This window comes from Erpetoichthys calabaricus, chromosome 10, assembly GCF_900747795.2.
Source record: "Erpetoichthys calabaricus chromosome 10, fErpCal1.3, whole genome shotgun sequence".
Lineage (NCBI taxonomy): Eukaryota > Metazoa > Chordata > Cladistia > Polypteriformes > Polypteridae > Erpetoichthys > Erpetoichthys calabaricus.
Genome location: NC_041403.2, coordinates 23,896,058 through 23,913,086, shown reverse-complemented (window position 1 = coordinate 23,913,086; position 17,029 = coordinate 23,896,058). Strand labels below are relative to the sequence as shown.

Sequence of the window (17,029 nt, the reverse complement as noted above, 5' to 3'; positions counted from 1 at the left end):
TATGTTGAATTGATTTTGACGTGAAAAAGTGGATCTATAAGTACAAAAGTGTCCCTGCATACATTTATTTCTGCCTTATGTCTGATGCTGCTGCGATTAACTCAGATCACTATATTAGACTAAGCACATCTGGAAAATAATATGTTGGGTAAATACTTCAGTGAATGTAGAATGTTGTTTTATGACATCTGTCAAAATGTTTCATTTCATGCACAGACTGTTAGATCTAGCACTGTGATTGCCTTTATGGTCTACTTGGTTTTAGTTGAATGGAGAATGGTGATCACTGGTGGCTTCCAGCACTAGTGTCCTGTTCTGCATTCAAATCCCAGACTGACCAGTGTCTATGTGGAGTTTGTGTGTTCCCCTTATGCTTGTGTGGGATTTTGCCTTATTATTCTGGATTATCTACTTGTGTACAAACATAATGATATGACCAGTGTTGTGTAAGTTGACACCTCATAAGAACTAGCTCAAAGTTCAGTTTGCACAGATTAAAATGAATAAATTCACGTTCATAGTTTTGAACTAGTTCATTTTCAGTTAATTTTTGTATTTTTTAAGGAGTGAGAATAAATAACCCATGAGTTTACTTTTTTTAATTTTGCATGCCTTATATTAGACTGTTACCGTGTTCTTAAATAAAATACAATAATTATGAAGACTTTTGGGCGGCATGGTGGCACAGTGGGTAGCGCTGCTGCCTCGCAGTTGGGAGATCTGGGGACCTGGGTTCACTTCCCGGGTCCTCCCTGCGTGGAGTTTGCATGTTCTCCCCATGTCTGCGTGGGTTTCCTCCGGGCCCTCCGGTTTCCTCCCACAGTCCAAAGACATGCAGGTTAGGTGGATTGGCGATTCTAAATTGGCCCTAGTGTGTGCTTGGTGAGTGGGTGTGTTTGTGTGTGTCCTGCGGTGGGTTGGCACCCTGCCCAGGATTGGTTCCCTGCCTTGTGCCCTGTGTTGGCTGGGATTGGCTCCAGCAGACCCCCGTGACCCTGTGTTCGGATTTAGCGGGTTGGAAAATGGATGGATGGATGAAGACTTTTTTATTTAAATACACTTTATTGAGTTATACCCAGCAACAAACACGTATAACCATATATGCTAATATCCTCCTGGTCAAAAAAGAAATTAAATAGGTGCAAGCATACATATAAATTACCGTTCTATTTCCAACCATGTCACACAAATGGTGAGCGTGTAGTTGAACTAACTTATTACGCTGCTGGTCAAAATTCCCGCCACATATTGCACGTCCAATGGAGGAAAATATAAAGTGGCCTCACGAAGTATAATGTTTTCCTAAAAGCGAAAGCTTGTTTCAGCAGTGGTGCAGCTTAAACACAAGCAGGCAGATACAGACAGGGCCTGTTTGATATGACGTTATTTCTTCCGAATACAAATAAATGGCAAAACATTCGTACGAAAAAAATATTCGTAAAAATCCACTATTTCTGCTTATCCGAATACCGTATTCAGATTCGGCTCCACCCCTACATTACAGGGTAAGGCAAAACATTTAATCTGGATCTAATCAAGATCCAGAATGTCACCTGAAACTGAACTAGCTCACGTTGAAGTTCTTCACTTGCAAATTCATTACGTTAAGTTCACCGTTCTTAGAAAAATGAGCTTGTTCAATGAACACACTCTAGTTCATGCACAACACTGGATGTGACCCAATATTAGTGAATGTAAGCACGTGGGTACATGAATGAAACCTGTAACCTGTTTTTTTGCCTTGTTCCCAATCCTGCAATGATAGGCATTTTTGCCCATGCAATCCAGGAACTGGATGAAGCAGGTTTGAAGATACATGGTATAATAATGAGAAAAGAAAAAGTAAAAGAGTTGGGGCACCATAGTGTTTCCCCATATAACTGACAGATTGAAAGACAACAACGGCAATAAGTTTTTGGTCTTTTCACACATTAGTCTATCTTCGACTGACTCCAAGATGATAGTGGAGCCGTTTTTTAGTCTGGAGGACAGGAAGAAGTGGGTTCAGGTGATCAAAGACCAGAAGTGATGTCAGCAGGCTCCTATCAATTATGGAGAATCCACTGCATCCACTTAATAGTATCATCTCCAGACAGAAGAGCAGCTTCAGCGACAGACTGCTGTCACTGTCCTGCTCCACTGACAGATTGAGGAGATCGTTTCTCCCCCAAACTATGCGACTCGTTAATTCCACCCAGAGGGGTAAACGTTAACATTCAACATTATACATAGTTATTGTCTGTTTTTCACCTGCATTATTATCATTCTTTAATTTAATATTATTTATTGTATCAGTATGCTGCTGCTGAAGAATGTGAATTTCCCATTGGGATTAATAAAGTATCTATCTATCTATCTATCTATCTATCTATCTATCTATCTATCTATCTATCTATCTATCTATCTATCTATCTATCTATCTATCTATCTATCTATCTATCTATCTATCTATCTATCTATCTATTAGGGATGTGGTTGAAAATCAGTGTTTCTGTAGTGGGAGAATGAGAAAAGGGATTAGGCAATGTGATGTTATCTTAGAAGAATTATGTGGATAGGACTGGCAATAAAATAAAATAAATAAAACTTTTTTGGGTTGAATGGCCTGTTCTCATCTAGATTGTTCTAAGATTCTTAAATTAAGGTTGAACATTATTACATTTGATAGCTTTAACCTTAATGTCCTATTTTTGCAAGGAGTTGTACCTATGAAGCCTATTGTTGTGTTGGCACTTAAAATTGTGGGGATGAAAAGGATACATCAGAAATAGCTTGTTCTCTTTCTCTCCTCCCCCCAAACCCCCCACCCCCCAGATTGTTCTTCTGTTCTAATGTTCTAACAGTGCCAACACCTGGCTGGGAGTATAATTACATCTGTATGAGTCTTGAAGTTGTCTACCAAGTGCATGTGTGTGACAATCGATAGATGGATGTATAAATCAGTTAAAGTAATCATTAGAATTCCTTCTTACATTATAGTGACGAAAACTTAATTTCTCTACATTAGGACTATTGATTAAGCTCATCTTAGACTTAGTAACACTCAAAAATATACACAGGTTAATACAGTTCATGCCACAGACCTAAAACTTTTGTATTTTGTAAGTGATGGCATAATGGCTTTGAACTTTAAAAAGGTTGGTGATTCAAGTCCCACTACTGACACTTTTTGAGCACAATCAAGTAACTTCAACTCCTTGTCCATCCATCCATCCATTATCCATCCCGCTATATCGTAACTACAGGGTTACAGGGGTCTGTTGGAGCCAATCCCAGCCAACACAGGGTACAAGGCAGGAAACAAACCCCGGGTAGGGCACCAGACACACACTAGGGCCAATTTAGAATCGCCAATGCACCTAACCTGCACGTTTTTGGACTGTGATAGATCAGCAGGTTCTACGTAAGGAAGAAAATATACAAATCTGAGTTGTCAGGTAAGTGACCAAAGGCCACCATGGTTTTGTGTGGGATTGTTGCCTCAAGATGCAGAGTCAAACTGTGGCGATGAGAATTATAAGTTTCATTCCTTATGAATAGTAGCAGACATAAATATTCAGAATCCACTTGTGTTTAATGTTTCTAACACTATGTGTGCACCATCTCTACAGCAATTTGCTGGTAAAATTTATTAATGTACACCATTCTGTGTAACAGGCTTACACAAGTCTCTTATTGGCTAACCAGACGAGTTTATTGTACGATAACACAGTAAAAATAATATATACGATTACTGAGTTAAAACATGACAGAACCTTTGTGCTGTCTTTATTATTTCCACCAAAGATTTCTGTCATTAGATCATTTGTGTTTGAAAACAAGCAGTTATTTTTCATCCATTCTTTTAACTCATTAAAAATAGCCGATTGGTGTCCCTCTAACAGAGAATGACTTGAATTAATAAACTCATAAATAAAATGCCCCATTGCTACTCCGTTTTATTATACAGTATGTGCAAAGTAGAGCAGGATCAGATGCATAACTTGCACTGTTCTAGGTGGGAGACCAACTGGAACACACAGTGGTACGGATGGCAGTTGTTATGGGTGTTGTAGTGTTGGGGAAGGGTAATGATTACCCAGGGTCCACTGGGTGGGAGGGGGCTCTCAAAGCCTGGAATGAAAAGGACGTGTGACAGACATGGATCAAGAGGAAGGGACCAACAGAAATGGCTTTTGTGTAGGGGTCAGAGTTCTGTGCTACACCCCTGCTGGTCGTGTGAATGTTACAAAAGTTCCCAGGAAAAGCAGTACCAGGAATGCTGTCTGGGGACTCCTTCCCACCAAGAGATGGCAGAAAAAGGGTACTTGGTCTTGTAATTGGGCTTCTGTTCCTTGTGCATTAAAACAGGTTCTGACAGGTTGTCTTGTCTTTTATGGCCATTGGCCCAGTGGGCTTGAATAGATAATATGAGCTAACAGTGGGAGCTCCACGGATAGGGACATTTTGGTAGAATCAAGCCAAGTCCAGAGTGACACCAATGTCTGGGATACTCAAATGGACTTTCACTTCACAAGCCAAAAAAGCTTAGAGTAGAGGCAAGGAGAAGGTAGTCCCAGAAGAGATATGGAACTGAGAAGGAATACTGTTCTTCTGTTGGGTAAATTTTGAAGGTGTTATGGGGAGTGCTCAGACCAGAGATAGGTGATCTGTTGAGGTAGGCCCAGAGGGGCAGAAGAAAGTATGTGTTCAGTTATTAAATTGTTACTTTGAGTTTTCCCTATATCCAAATTATCACTTATCTTTCTTAATAAAATATATTGGTTTGTTTGGTTTTATACCCTACTTGACAAGGCCTCAACAAAGAATATAAATAATACAGTGCCTTCAGAAAGTATTTGGACCCCTTTACTTTTTTCACGTTTTGTTATGTTGATATATTGCAGCCTATAATTGTTTAAATTCTTTTTTTTTTCCTCATCAAGCACCATTACATACTCCTGAATGACAAAGTGGAAACAGAAAGTTACACTTTTTTGCTTATTTATTGAAAATAAAAAACAGAAATATCCCATTGACACAAGTATTCAGACCCTATCTTTAGTATTTAGTGTGAAGCTTTGCACACCTGAACCTGTGGAATTTATTCCATTCTTCTTGTCGGATACTCTCAAGCTCTGTCACATTGGATGGAGATCGTTGGTAGACAGCTGTTTTCAGGACTCTCCAGAGATGTTTAGCTGGGGTGAAATCCAGGCTCTGGCTTGACCAATTAAAAATATTCATAGAGTTGAGCCTAAGCATCTCCTGTGTTGTCTTTGATTTGTGCTTAGGGTCTTGTGATGTTGTAAAGGTGAATATTTGTCCCAGTCTGAGGTCCAGAATGCTCTGGAGCAGGTTTTCATAAAGGATATACTGTACTTTGTTCTGCCCTGTTTCCCTCAACCCTGACTTGTCTCCCAGTCCCTTTCACTGAAAACAACCCCACATCATGATGCTGCCACAACCATGTTTCACCATTGGAATGATATTAGGAAGGTGATGAGCAGTGCTTTAGCATGAATCTACGAATCGAGGCCAAGCAACTTAATTTTGTTTTCATCACAGAAGAGAATGTTGTTTCTCCTAGTCCGAAAGGTGGAGTGTGGGCAGAGTGGTGGCTCTGAGGCTAGGGATCTGCACTGGTAATCGAAAAGTTGCTGGTTCTAATCCCATAAACACCAGAAGAGACTCTTGTCATAAGAAGAGACCTGAGACATCAAAAGGGTTTGGGGCAGCCACCCGTATATTGTGCCCTGGCTGCAAATGGGTTATTTTCAGTTGAATAGTGTTCAGGTCCAAGTCCAAAACAGAACTGATCTAGATGAGCAAAGATGACAGTTTTGAATGCCACTACCGGAAGTGACGTCATTGTTGGTGCCAGAACTGGAAGTGACATTGTCATTGGCTCCAGAACGGGAAGTGACATCATCAAGTCTGGAAGTGGCATCTTTATAGCCGCCGGAACCGAAAGTGATGTCATCATTGGTGCTGTAACCATGCGGGATTTCCCATGAATGGTCTACAGAGGATCAAGAGAGAAAGTCGGTGCACCTTGCCAGCCCCTGTCCTAGCATGGAACTACCATTATTCAGGTCCTTTAGCAGCCTCCCAATCGCATGTGCGTGACACTCTACTCCATTGGGCCCTTGAGCAAGGCCTTTAACCTGCAGTTGCTCTGTCCTGGGTATCACGTTAATCTGCATCCAGCCCTGCATGTAGGCCTTCTAACTTGCAGGGAAAAACCTGGGGGTTGGTGGCAGAATTGGCACTCCATACACTGTAAAAAAATCTTACACCGGTCCATTCCATCTGAACTAGTGTGGTGCTGAGGTGTCACCCATTGCATGGCTGCACTTGGGTCCTAATCTGGGATCTTGAGGTGGTTTGTCATGTGTTGGGTGTGGCAACACGCTATATCGACACATGCTCCTAACCTCTCTTTCTCTAGTCTGAAAGTCCTTTATGTGCTGCTTTATAAGTGGACCATTCTGTTATAAACCTCAGATTAATGGAGTGTTGAAGTGCTAGTTTCTCCTATCTACACACAGTTTCTCTGGAGCTCAGCCAGACTGACCATCAGGTTCTTCGTCACCTCTCTCATCAAGACTCTTCTCCGACAATTGCTCAGTTTGGCTGTGTAGCCAGGTCTAGAAAGTTATACGGTTATTCAAACTTTAATTCTTTTGAGAATTGTGAAGGACACTGTGCCCTTAGGAAATGTCAATGCTGTAGCTGCACAAAATTTTTTGAAGGCCACTCCAGATCTGGGCCTCAACAAAACCCTGTCTGTCTCTAAGCTGTGCAGGCAATTCCTTTGACCTCACAGCTTCATTTTTGCTCTGATACACATTGTCAGCTGTGGAACCTTCTAGTGACAGGTGTGTGCCATTTCTAATCATATACAATTGTTCGAATTGACCACAAGTGGGCCCCAAACAAGTTGAGACTGATAAATAGAATGGGATGCACCTCAGCCATATTTTAAGTGTCATGGCAAAGGGTCTGAATCCTTGTGTCAGTGTGATAATTCAGTTTTTTATTCTTAATAAATTTGCAAACTTTTCTAAAATTCCGTTTTCACTTTAGCAGTTTGGGGTATTCAGTGTTGTTTGAAAATTGAAAAAATGAATTTAAGCAATTTTAGCATAACGCTGTAGTGAAGGGGTCTGTGAATACATTTTGAAGGGACTGCATATTCTGTATAGTTTATAGGCATTCAGAAAACATATTAAGTCTTTTCAGCTTTTAATTCACACGAAAAACTCACAAAAAATGATGTACAGATAGTTAAGAATGTGTCGTAATTTAAAAATAAATAAATAAATAACTATACATTATAGAACCTGTTGTTGTGAATGTGTTTTAACAGACTTAATAGATTTTCAGACCTTGCTAATATTAAAGTGTAATTCTCGAAATGGATTTGTCTTCACAGTTAATCATACATACCTTCCCTTCAAAGTAGATGTTACATCTTAATTGGGTAGCCAATTTAAAGACCATTTCAGTTTTAGAGTCACATTTAAATGATTTACTTTTACAGGTGAGGAGTCCCTGACTATCTTTGTGGACAAGAGAAAACTCAGTAAGAAAGCCGATGCCATCGACTCCAACGGTAATAGTACATCAGTGACGCTGGAGACACTTCATCAACTTGCTGCCTCTTATTTCATTGATAGAGAAAGCACACTGCACAAGCTTCATCACATTCAAATCTCCTCCACTGCTATCAAGGTAATTCAATGTTAAGATTTGTTTAATTTGAAAACATTTAGGATGCAACCTGGGTTTGCTTTTTTTTTTACTTTTTCTTTGGGTTCATGTTTCTCTGCAACAGTCACCATTTACCAGCATAATTACAAAAACATACAAAAATACATTGTTTTAATCAGTGGCACTTTATTTCAATAGTTTTCTGTGTCAATAGTTATAAAAAAATACAATATGTAAATTAATGTGGAATACAAGCTTTTCTAATGAGTATGTTATGTGTTAGCCATGAAGCTTCTTGAAGCCGCGATCCTGCAGAACTAACTCCATTAGACAGGCCACTGGATCAGTTTGCCTAATGCCTTTTTCCAGAGTTGTAGTTATTGGGCAAATTATTGTAATTATATATGTTTTATTTTGTGTATGTACTATATATACTGATCGTTTAATTTGTAATTTTTGTGTGGCATATGTGTCATTTATTTGGAGAGCACTGGCATACATCATACAATCTGAATTATTCACATAATTTAGTGGATGGTTTAAAAGGGATTGTGTTGTAATGAACGAGGAAACTTATTTGTTTGTAGCAGTCCACCGATAGTCCTGATGACAATAACATGCTGATCTTAAATGGGATCAAATATGTCCAGTATCTTCAAGGGGAAATATGAAGCCATGTAATTGTCCTGCTTGTCATGTAGGAATCTAGTGACCAGATAATCAGGAAAATGTCTGGGACTTTGCTGCTCAGTAACCTGGCCAATTCATTGATTCATCAACTGGGAATCCACATCTCATGCATTGATGGATCTCAGACTCTCTCTCTCCCTCTCTCTCTCTCTCTCTCTCTCTCTCTCTCTATATATATATATATATATATATATATATATATATATATATATATATATATATATATATATATATATATATAACATTTGAATGGTGGAAACAATGTATTCACAAAACATATTTCATATGTGCAAGATGATTTACAGGGATGTCAAAAACCAATGAACAACAGAACCATTTAAAGACATTGTCATTGTCATATGTGATACCACAGTCCGTATTCTGTCCTTTGGGTCATTGATATCATGAACTTTCCTGCTATACACGTGCACCTTCACTATACCCCATAACCAGAAATCACAGGGTGTCAAATCAGGGGAGTATGGAGGCCATGGCAATGGTCCACCACAACCTATTCATCAACCTGGAAACGTGTGGTCGAGATAAAAATAATCCATCAGTGTTAACATAATTTTGCCTCATCCTATATATATATATATATATATATATATATATATATATATATATATATATATATATATATATATATATATATATATATATTGTGGCAGATGTCCTGGGACCTTGCCCCAAGACGGGAAGGTCCGGGAAAAGGGCAGTATCTTCCCTGGACCTCCCGGGATTACATGGGGTTGACAGAGCTTGAAAACACAAACTTATGGAGGGACGTGTCCACCACCAGGAAGTGCCTGCACAGCTCCAGAACAGTGGTCTGCAGCACCCGGAAGTGCTGCCAGAAGAGGAGCTGAACTCGCAGGCAGCACTTCCGCCACACCCGGAAGTGCTGCCGGATGTTAATTAGGGAGCACCTGGAGCACTTCCGGGTGCTTTATAAAAGAGGCCGCCTCACTCCACTCAGGAGCCAGAGTCGGGTGGAAGACGATGGAGTTTGCCTGGGAGGAGTTGGAGGCGGTAGTGAGGAAAGAAAGGAGTCTGAAGGATTATTTGATGGTGATTGGTGCACTGTGTTCTTGTGTGGTGTAATAAACGTGTGTTTTGGGACATTCTGTGTCTGCCTGTTCGTGTCTGGGTCCGAATATCTTATATAATATATATATAAAGTATAGAGACAACCTGGTAAACCCATTCACAGGAGAAAATTGCAGTGATAGTGAAAGGATTTGGGTGTTATAATAGTAATGTTCTCTGTCAAGAAAAGATGTCGAGAAAAGATATGACAAGTGAGATGAAACTATAATTAGATAGGCAAGTATATAGTCTTGGACAGTGTGGGAGTCAAAACACTCGGATTAAGAAAGAACAACATCTGCCTAAACCCAGTACACACAAGAAACAAAGCAATAGTTGTAAGACTATGATATTCTTGGAAATGCTTTTCAGCTTCTTATACATTCAAAAATAGAAAGAGATTTAGAACGGGACCCAATGCTTCAATGCTTGCATTACAGTACTGCTGTGTTTTCAAAGGCTTCCATACCAGGCCAACATCGTGCTTGTCAACTCTGCTGATCTCAGGCCAGGCCATGGAAGGTGTAGTTTTTAACAATATGACTATGACCATACAAAATGAGCGTAAAATAGCAGCATCCATTAAAAAACAGAAAATTACAAATAGAATAATCATTAAAAAAAGCATAACTGAGCATAAATGAAGTTCATGAATGGAGGATTTCATGAATTTCTATGGTTCAGCTTAAAGAATCATGTTAATTTGTTTAATTGAGATTAATAGTGAGCTGCCTCCTTTTTGAGCCTTCCTTAAAAAGGAACATTTATTTAGTTTAGTTTGAGGTGTAACATAAGCATAATAAAAAGAGATCAACATATCGAGAAAAATGTGATTTTGCTATGGGTAATTTCTAAGGGTTATTTATTATTTCATGCTTGGTGAAATTCCTAATATTGATAAACGGATCTATCACCCACACGTGTCTTCAGTTTCTTGGTTCCCTTGTTTTGGATCTTTGCTTGTCTCTTCACTTTAATTTTGATAAACCCTTTTAATAGTTGTTACCATGCCTAATTTTCAACCTTTTAACTGTGATTTATCAAAGTTTTTGCCTGACCCTGATGCTTGTCTTGATATAATCCTGACAGTTTGTATATTTGTGCCTATTTGTGATGGACCGTGTTATTTTCTGTGTTGTGTCCAATGCTTTTGGGCTTCCCATAAACCTCTAATGGACTGAGCTGGTCTAAAAAAATTAATGTTAAGCTTCAGTGTGTTGGAGTATTGTTGTATAGTGTGTGCTTTGTCACACACAATATTCACCCCTTTAAACCGAATGGTCAGTTTGATATTTTACATTAATCTATCCATCCATTTTCAAGATTAGTGTCACAACAGCCTGGAGGAAATTACTCTTATACTTATAAAATGTTACTGTCTAATGGCAAATCAGTGAGTTTATATGTGAATAAACTATATTTACCAAGCATGCTGTTATATATTTTCTTTTTATGTATAATCAAAATATTAACACTTTCAATATTTGCTCATATATGAGCACCTACCTGTCCAGAGCTAGTCTCTACCATGTGTCTGTTTCAGTGTTGATGACCCAGAATTGGACTAAGATGGATGGATGTATGGATATTTACTCAGAGTCACCTGTGGATGCAGTTATTTAAGGATAAGAAGTCAATCAGTAATTACCTACTGTGTAAGTGATGTTGAAGAACTAACCTTTTAAATTAATGACAAGCATATATTTGCATGTAGTTTGGTGTAATGGTATTGCAGAAAATACTTAGTAGATAAAGAAGAGTCTTGAGCCATCATTATAAATGAACGGGATGCCCTTGATTTACACCAGTTGATACATTTTTATCTTTCAAATACCTAAGGTATTGGATTTTGAAAGGAAAATTCTCACCTAAGTGCTCTTTTAGTGCTAGACCAGAACTCTCTTAAACAGCTTGTAAAGTTATTTTGCCATTTTTTGAATTACACTATTCACATCTAAGAGTTTTAACAACAAGTGATTTAGAAAACTCCAGTCTGCCACAATTTTCAAGTAGTTTCAGCCAACGTGCCTGTTCCATTGAAATGACGAACACTCAAAAAGTGCAGTGCTTTGCAGCATTTTCACTTCTTCCTGAGGATAGGCAAAGAATGTAACAGCTCATAAAACAAGAAAACAAAAATGCTGGTGTCATTGAACATCTATATGCTTCAGTCATGTAGTGACAGCTATTGATGGCAAGATTAAGCATGTGTGTTACTTGCAATGATGTAACAAGTACTGAACAAAAGTTATAAGTATACTAAGTTTTATAAGTTGAGTACAGGTGTTTCATAATTGGGCTGTCATTCCTGCCTCACAGCATCAGGGTCTGCATGGAGTTTGCATGTACTCTCTATATATTTAGGAATTGATTGATATTAGTGAGAGTACTTAGCGGAAGAAGATTGCCTGTTTTAACGTTGAAAACTGGAAATGTGTCCATAATACTTCTCAATCAACAAAATATGTTTAGTCCCTCTTGTGATGTGCAGTAAATTACATCCATCTCCTTTTTCCAATCTATGCCCTAGATGCTGGAAATTTGAGATATAAATGCTGATCGCTGCACCACCAGATCACACTGTTTCAAAACAAACATAGCAACTAACTGGATTAAGACTAAACTGATAATTGATTAATAGATTTATGCTACTGGATTCCATGCAGCACACTTTTTTATGAATGCACTTGCACCCTTCAACTTTACACACCATCCACCATGTCTTGACTTATGCCCAGTGCTGCTGAAATAATCACTTGCTCCCAGTGACCCTGAACTAGGCAGATTAAGTAACATTTGTTCAATTCCTGTCACTTGACTGCTTAAAGTTTTCCTTACTCACACCAACCAATATCTTTGTAAAATTACTGCTTTTTTTTTTTTTGAGTAACGGAAATAAGCTTCTGTTAAAATCATAAAGACACTACCACATATCCCTGTACTTACATGCTTTTTGACACCTGTGTGTAATCCTGAAACGTTTCAGGAAGCTGCCTGGTGTCTTCATAGAGAGTCCACAATTGACTCCCTATGCTCCAGAATAGGCTGAACCCGAGATCTGCACTCACATCACTGATGACACCTCCTCTTCCGTGCTGTGATCACTGGGACTAAAAGCACTAAAGTCGTAGAAGACATTCAGGAGACACAACAATCACATCACAACACTAGAACACCCCACAGTTCAGAAAAAGGTGTCTGGAAATGATGCCAAGCATATATTCCCTGTAAAACCCTTTTTTATTTCAAAATGATTGAAAAACACCAGAAAAGCAACCAAAGAAATATGCACAAAAATGCCTGCAAAGCTTTATTTGTAAGCTGGAAAAATGCCAAACAAATTCTGAGAATGTATACTGCCATAGTATGAATGGGCCCTGAAGCTACATATTCACATCCCCTCTCCCTCCCTCAGTGTAACTCTGGGCAATTTATTTAACTGACCAAATATCTCTCTAATATAAAAAAAAAATCTTGAGATGAGACGAGACTATTGCCAAGAGATTTTGTCAAGTTGGTAGAGGGGGGTCCCGCCCTCCTCTCAACCATTTCCGGTTCGCAGCCCACGGCCACGGTGCTCTCACCTCTCATTCGTGTGAATTGTTTTGTCAGACACAGTTCCTGCGCTCTCAGCTCTTCTAAATTTTTAGGTTTTCCTTACTTTAAGTGCCCAATTAAAGAAGACTTATTATGTCCAAATCTTATTGAAGAATTTCATCCCGAAGGGTTATCAACAGAAGATATGAGTACACGGGCAATAATAGCAATGAGAAACGATGAAGTCAAATGAATCAAAGCGAAAATTGTTGATCGGTTACACAGCAAATAGGTTAAATGCGTATCAATAGACTATGCTGAAACAGTTGGTGGTGATCGTGCGGAAGATGAAAACATCAACTTACAATATCCCATAGAATATTTACAACTGTTAACACCGTTTGGTTTTCCACAGGCTGAATTACTCTTGAAAGAAGAATGTAGCATAATGTTATTGCGTCATTTATGTATGAGTGATGGGCTATGCAGTAGGACATGATTAGTTGTATTCAAAATTGGTCGAATAATTGTGACATGTAAAATTTTAACAGGCGACAAGAAAGGTAATGTAGTACATCTTCTGCAGATAACATTAGACACCAAAGGAGATCTTGATATGCCATTCATTTTAAAATATTTACAGTTTCCTGTTAGAATAGCTTTTGCTATGTCAATTAGCAAATCACAGAGACAAACATTCAAAAAAATCGGTTTATTTATTAGAGAGAAAGAAACGATATTCACTCACGGGCAGTTATACGATGTTTTGTCACGATGTAAGTCCAAACACAGAATCAAAATTCAATGCAATATTGATGAAGTTAATTCCAAATATTGTTTTACAGTAAAAGTGTAAGTTTAAAAAGTATTTGCGCGTTAATTTCGAAACCAAACAGAACAAAAATGTATAACGCAACAAATACCTCTAACGCAACATGAAACATAATTTTCTTTCAATTTACTACGTTTTACTATTTTTTACTATGGTTAAATACTCGCTGTAATGTAAAAATAGTTAATTCTTTTATGCATATGTAACAATTTACATGAAAATAACAATCTGTTTAAATTGTACATCGCTTCCCCATATGCAAGCGATAGAGCCGCGAAGTGGTTAGTGCATAGTGCCCGCCCGTGGGTTGGCGAGCAAAGCGAGCCCCCTAGTAAAAAAAAAAAAAATAATAAATTTGTAAACAATGGTAACATATCCTTGTAATTTACTTTGAATAAAGTCAATCAGTCAGTCATTCTCTAACCTGCATTGTCCTGAACAGGGTTACGGGGGTCAACTGGAGCCTATCCCAGCAAGCACAGGGCCCAAGGCCGGAATAAACCCTGGACAAGGCATCAGTCTATCGCAGACAACAAACACACCCACACACCCAACCGCACACTAGGGCCAATTAAGGATCGCCAGTTCATCTAACCTGCATGTCTTTGGACTGTGGGAGGAAACTGGAGCACCCGGAGAAAACCCATTCAGACACAAGGAAAACATACAAAATCCACGCAAGGAGGAGCCGGGACGCAAACCCTGATCTTCTTACTACAAGGCAGCAGCACTAAAACTGCACCACTGTGCCTCCCCAACTTGGGTAAAGGCATTAGCCAAATGTAGACTTACTCCTTGAAGTGGGCCATATCAGCAATTCAATATTATGCTGCTTCAATGTGTAATGTAAGTTTTTTAAGTCAACCGTGTTCTCTCAACTTCTTCAGAGTCTTTAAATAAATCCATCCTTTCATCTTGATGCTTCCATATGGATATGGGGAACCCCCAAACTCTCCATTTTAGGAAAACAATTGGAGTAGAAACACTTCTTTTTTTCCAGTTTAAACAATGTGCAAAATAATAGTATTATGTCTGTAATTGTTTAGGGTGGCACCTGGAATTCATAAAATTCCTCGAAAGGCCTAAACTGTGCTTCATGGAGTTGTCTCTTACATACTAATCCATCTTTTTAAATCAATAAATGACACAACTGCAACAGATCTGTGGAAAATATCCATCTTAATGTTAATCACTAACAGACAATGATTCTACCAGCCTGATTACTCCAGGTCTATGACACTGGCACATATTATTATGAATAGAAAGAAAACACTTGTCCTGTTAGTTCACTAAGCAGACAAGGCCACTATTAATATCAATCATATAATGGCCATTTGGATACACATTTAGCCCAATCCCCAGTGGAAGAAATGCATATCACATATCCACAACTGTGGACTGTAAAAGAGAGAAGTAATCATGGAGGCAAGATTTATAGAAGGTAAAATACAACTAATGCCTCTATCACATATGTGATTATACAATTATAAGCAAACAGGATTAAAATAGAAAACTGGTCATTTTTTTGTTAATTTAATTGCTTGGAAAAACCAGTGTTACTTCTCCTAGAACTGCCCAAGCTCTAAACAGGATTCCTTTCACACCGGGTGCTATTTAGAACATGTTAGTTTTTTGCCCCGAATTGCTGCAGCCATCCAGTTTCAGATGAAAAAGGGTACAAAGGATACAGACTCCACTATAAAGTTGATTCTGTTATGAACTTGAGTGAACCTTAGCATAAAGTCCTGACAAACTGTAGCAAAAAGCCATCCACAACAGGAAGGATCCATCATCCTTTGGTTTATACACATAAATGGCACAGCAAGAGTAGCCTGAAAGACAATTCCAAACCTAACAAGTCCCAAAAGTACAAATCAGGTAGGAGTGTTCAAAAAACAGAGCATTAATGTTAAGACCGAAGAAATCACAAAAAGGTACAAAAAATCTCTGTAACTCATCAAATTCACAAAAAAACATTCAATGAACCACCCACACAACACATGGAACATAATAGAAGATATAGAGATACACAGACGCTAAATGACCAACAATATTGACAAAACTAACATAATTATACAAATATTAAATGTGAACCAATGAATCAAAAATTAACACAAAAGAAGTGAAAGAGGAACTTGCACCCGAGTCAAGTTGAAACATGACTGACCCTAGACTGGGTACAACCTTTGATATCATACAACTATTCTTTAAGGATTAAAACAATAATCAAAAACTCCTATTTGCCGAAGGTAGCAGCAACTGGTATTCTTGCTCTGATTGTCTTCATGTCAGATGATTGATCTGTATTTAATAATTTGATTTTTATCTCTTTTCAAACTGAGAGTTAAGATGAATCTGGTAATTATCTGACTTTGCCTCTTTTCTGTAATGACTCTGTTGCTGTATATTGCTTGAGAAGGAGTAGGCTTTTCTTTCAATCTTGATGATCTGAAATAATTTGGCTAATTTTACTAGAAGAACAAAAAGGGAGGAACTGTTAAGGAAATCTTTCTGTGTGAATTTGTAAAATACTTCTGACTGTGCCAGCTTGCATTTGATACCATTTGCACCCAGCAAATTTGCTATGGAGATGACATCATACGGCATTTTAACTTTTTAACGATTATGTTTTGAATTATATTACATAAGAAGTCCTTATATGATGTGGAAATGTTTGCCAAAGACATTTAATTTATTTGACTATTTTGGTACCCATTTTTGGCTAACAAGACAAGGTAATGTAATATTCATTAAATGCACATAAAGCATGTGACAAAGAAAGAAAATAATAGAATATCGGAATATAATAATGGGAAACACCCCTTCTCCCAGTAATTCTGTTCTGGAAAACAATAAACAGAGAGCTTGTTTCTCAAGCCAAGGGTCACCTAGAAAATGGAGGACAAGATCACTGGGGAGACCTTTGCCAGTAAATACAGAAACAAGAAGAGAGGAAGAAAGGAAAGGGGCATAACCCAGTCCTTAACTAACTGGATTGCATTCATTCAAGTATGAATAGTGGAGCTGGGCAAGTGGTCGATCCAGGTAGAGGAAACTTCTAAATGTAAGAGATTAGAGAAAGAAAATAAACAAAGAAATAGGGTGCACTGTAGATTATACTATTTATCTGTATGTTGATTGGTACAGACTGGTGTGTTTCTTAACTGTGTTATGCAAATGATCCTA

At 38.3% G+C, this 17,029-nt stretch overlaps 1 protein-coding gene across 2 annotated transcripts in view; it reads left to right on the top strand.

Annotated features, from left to right (window-relative positions):
- LOC114658898 (BMP/retinoic acid-inducible neural-specific protein 3-like) overlaps positions 1-17,029 on the top strand; it is a 662,885-nt gene that overhangs the window by 545,594 nt on the left and 100,262 nt on the right. For both annotated transcript variants that reach the window (XM_051932809.1, XM_028811008.2), the window contains one exon: positions 7,526-7,716. In XM_051932809.1, coding sequence (XP_051788769.1) covers positions 7,526-7,716 — 191 coding nt within the window. The remainder of the gene's footprint in view (positions 1-7,525; positions 7,717-17,029) is intronic.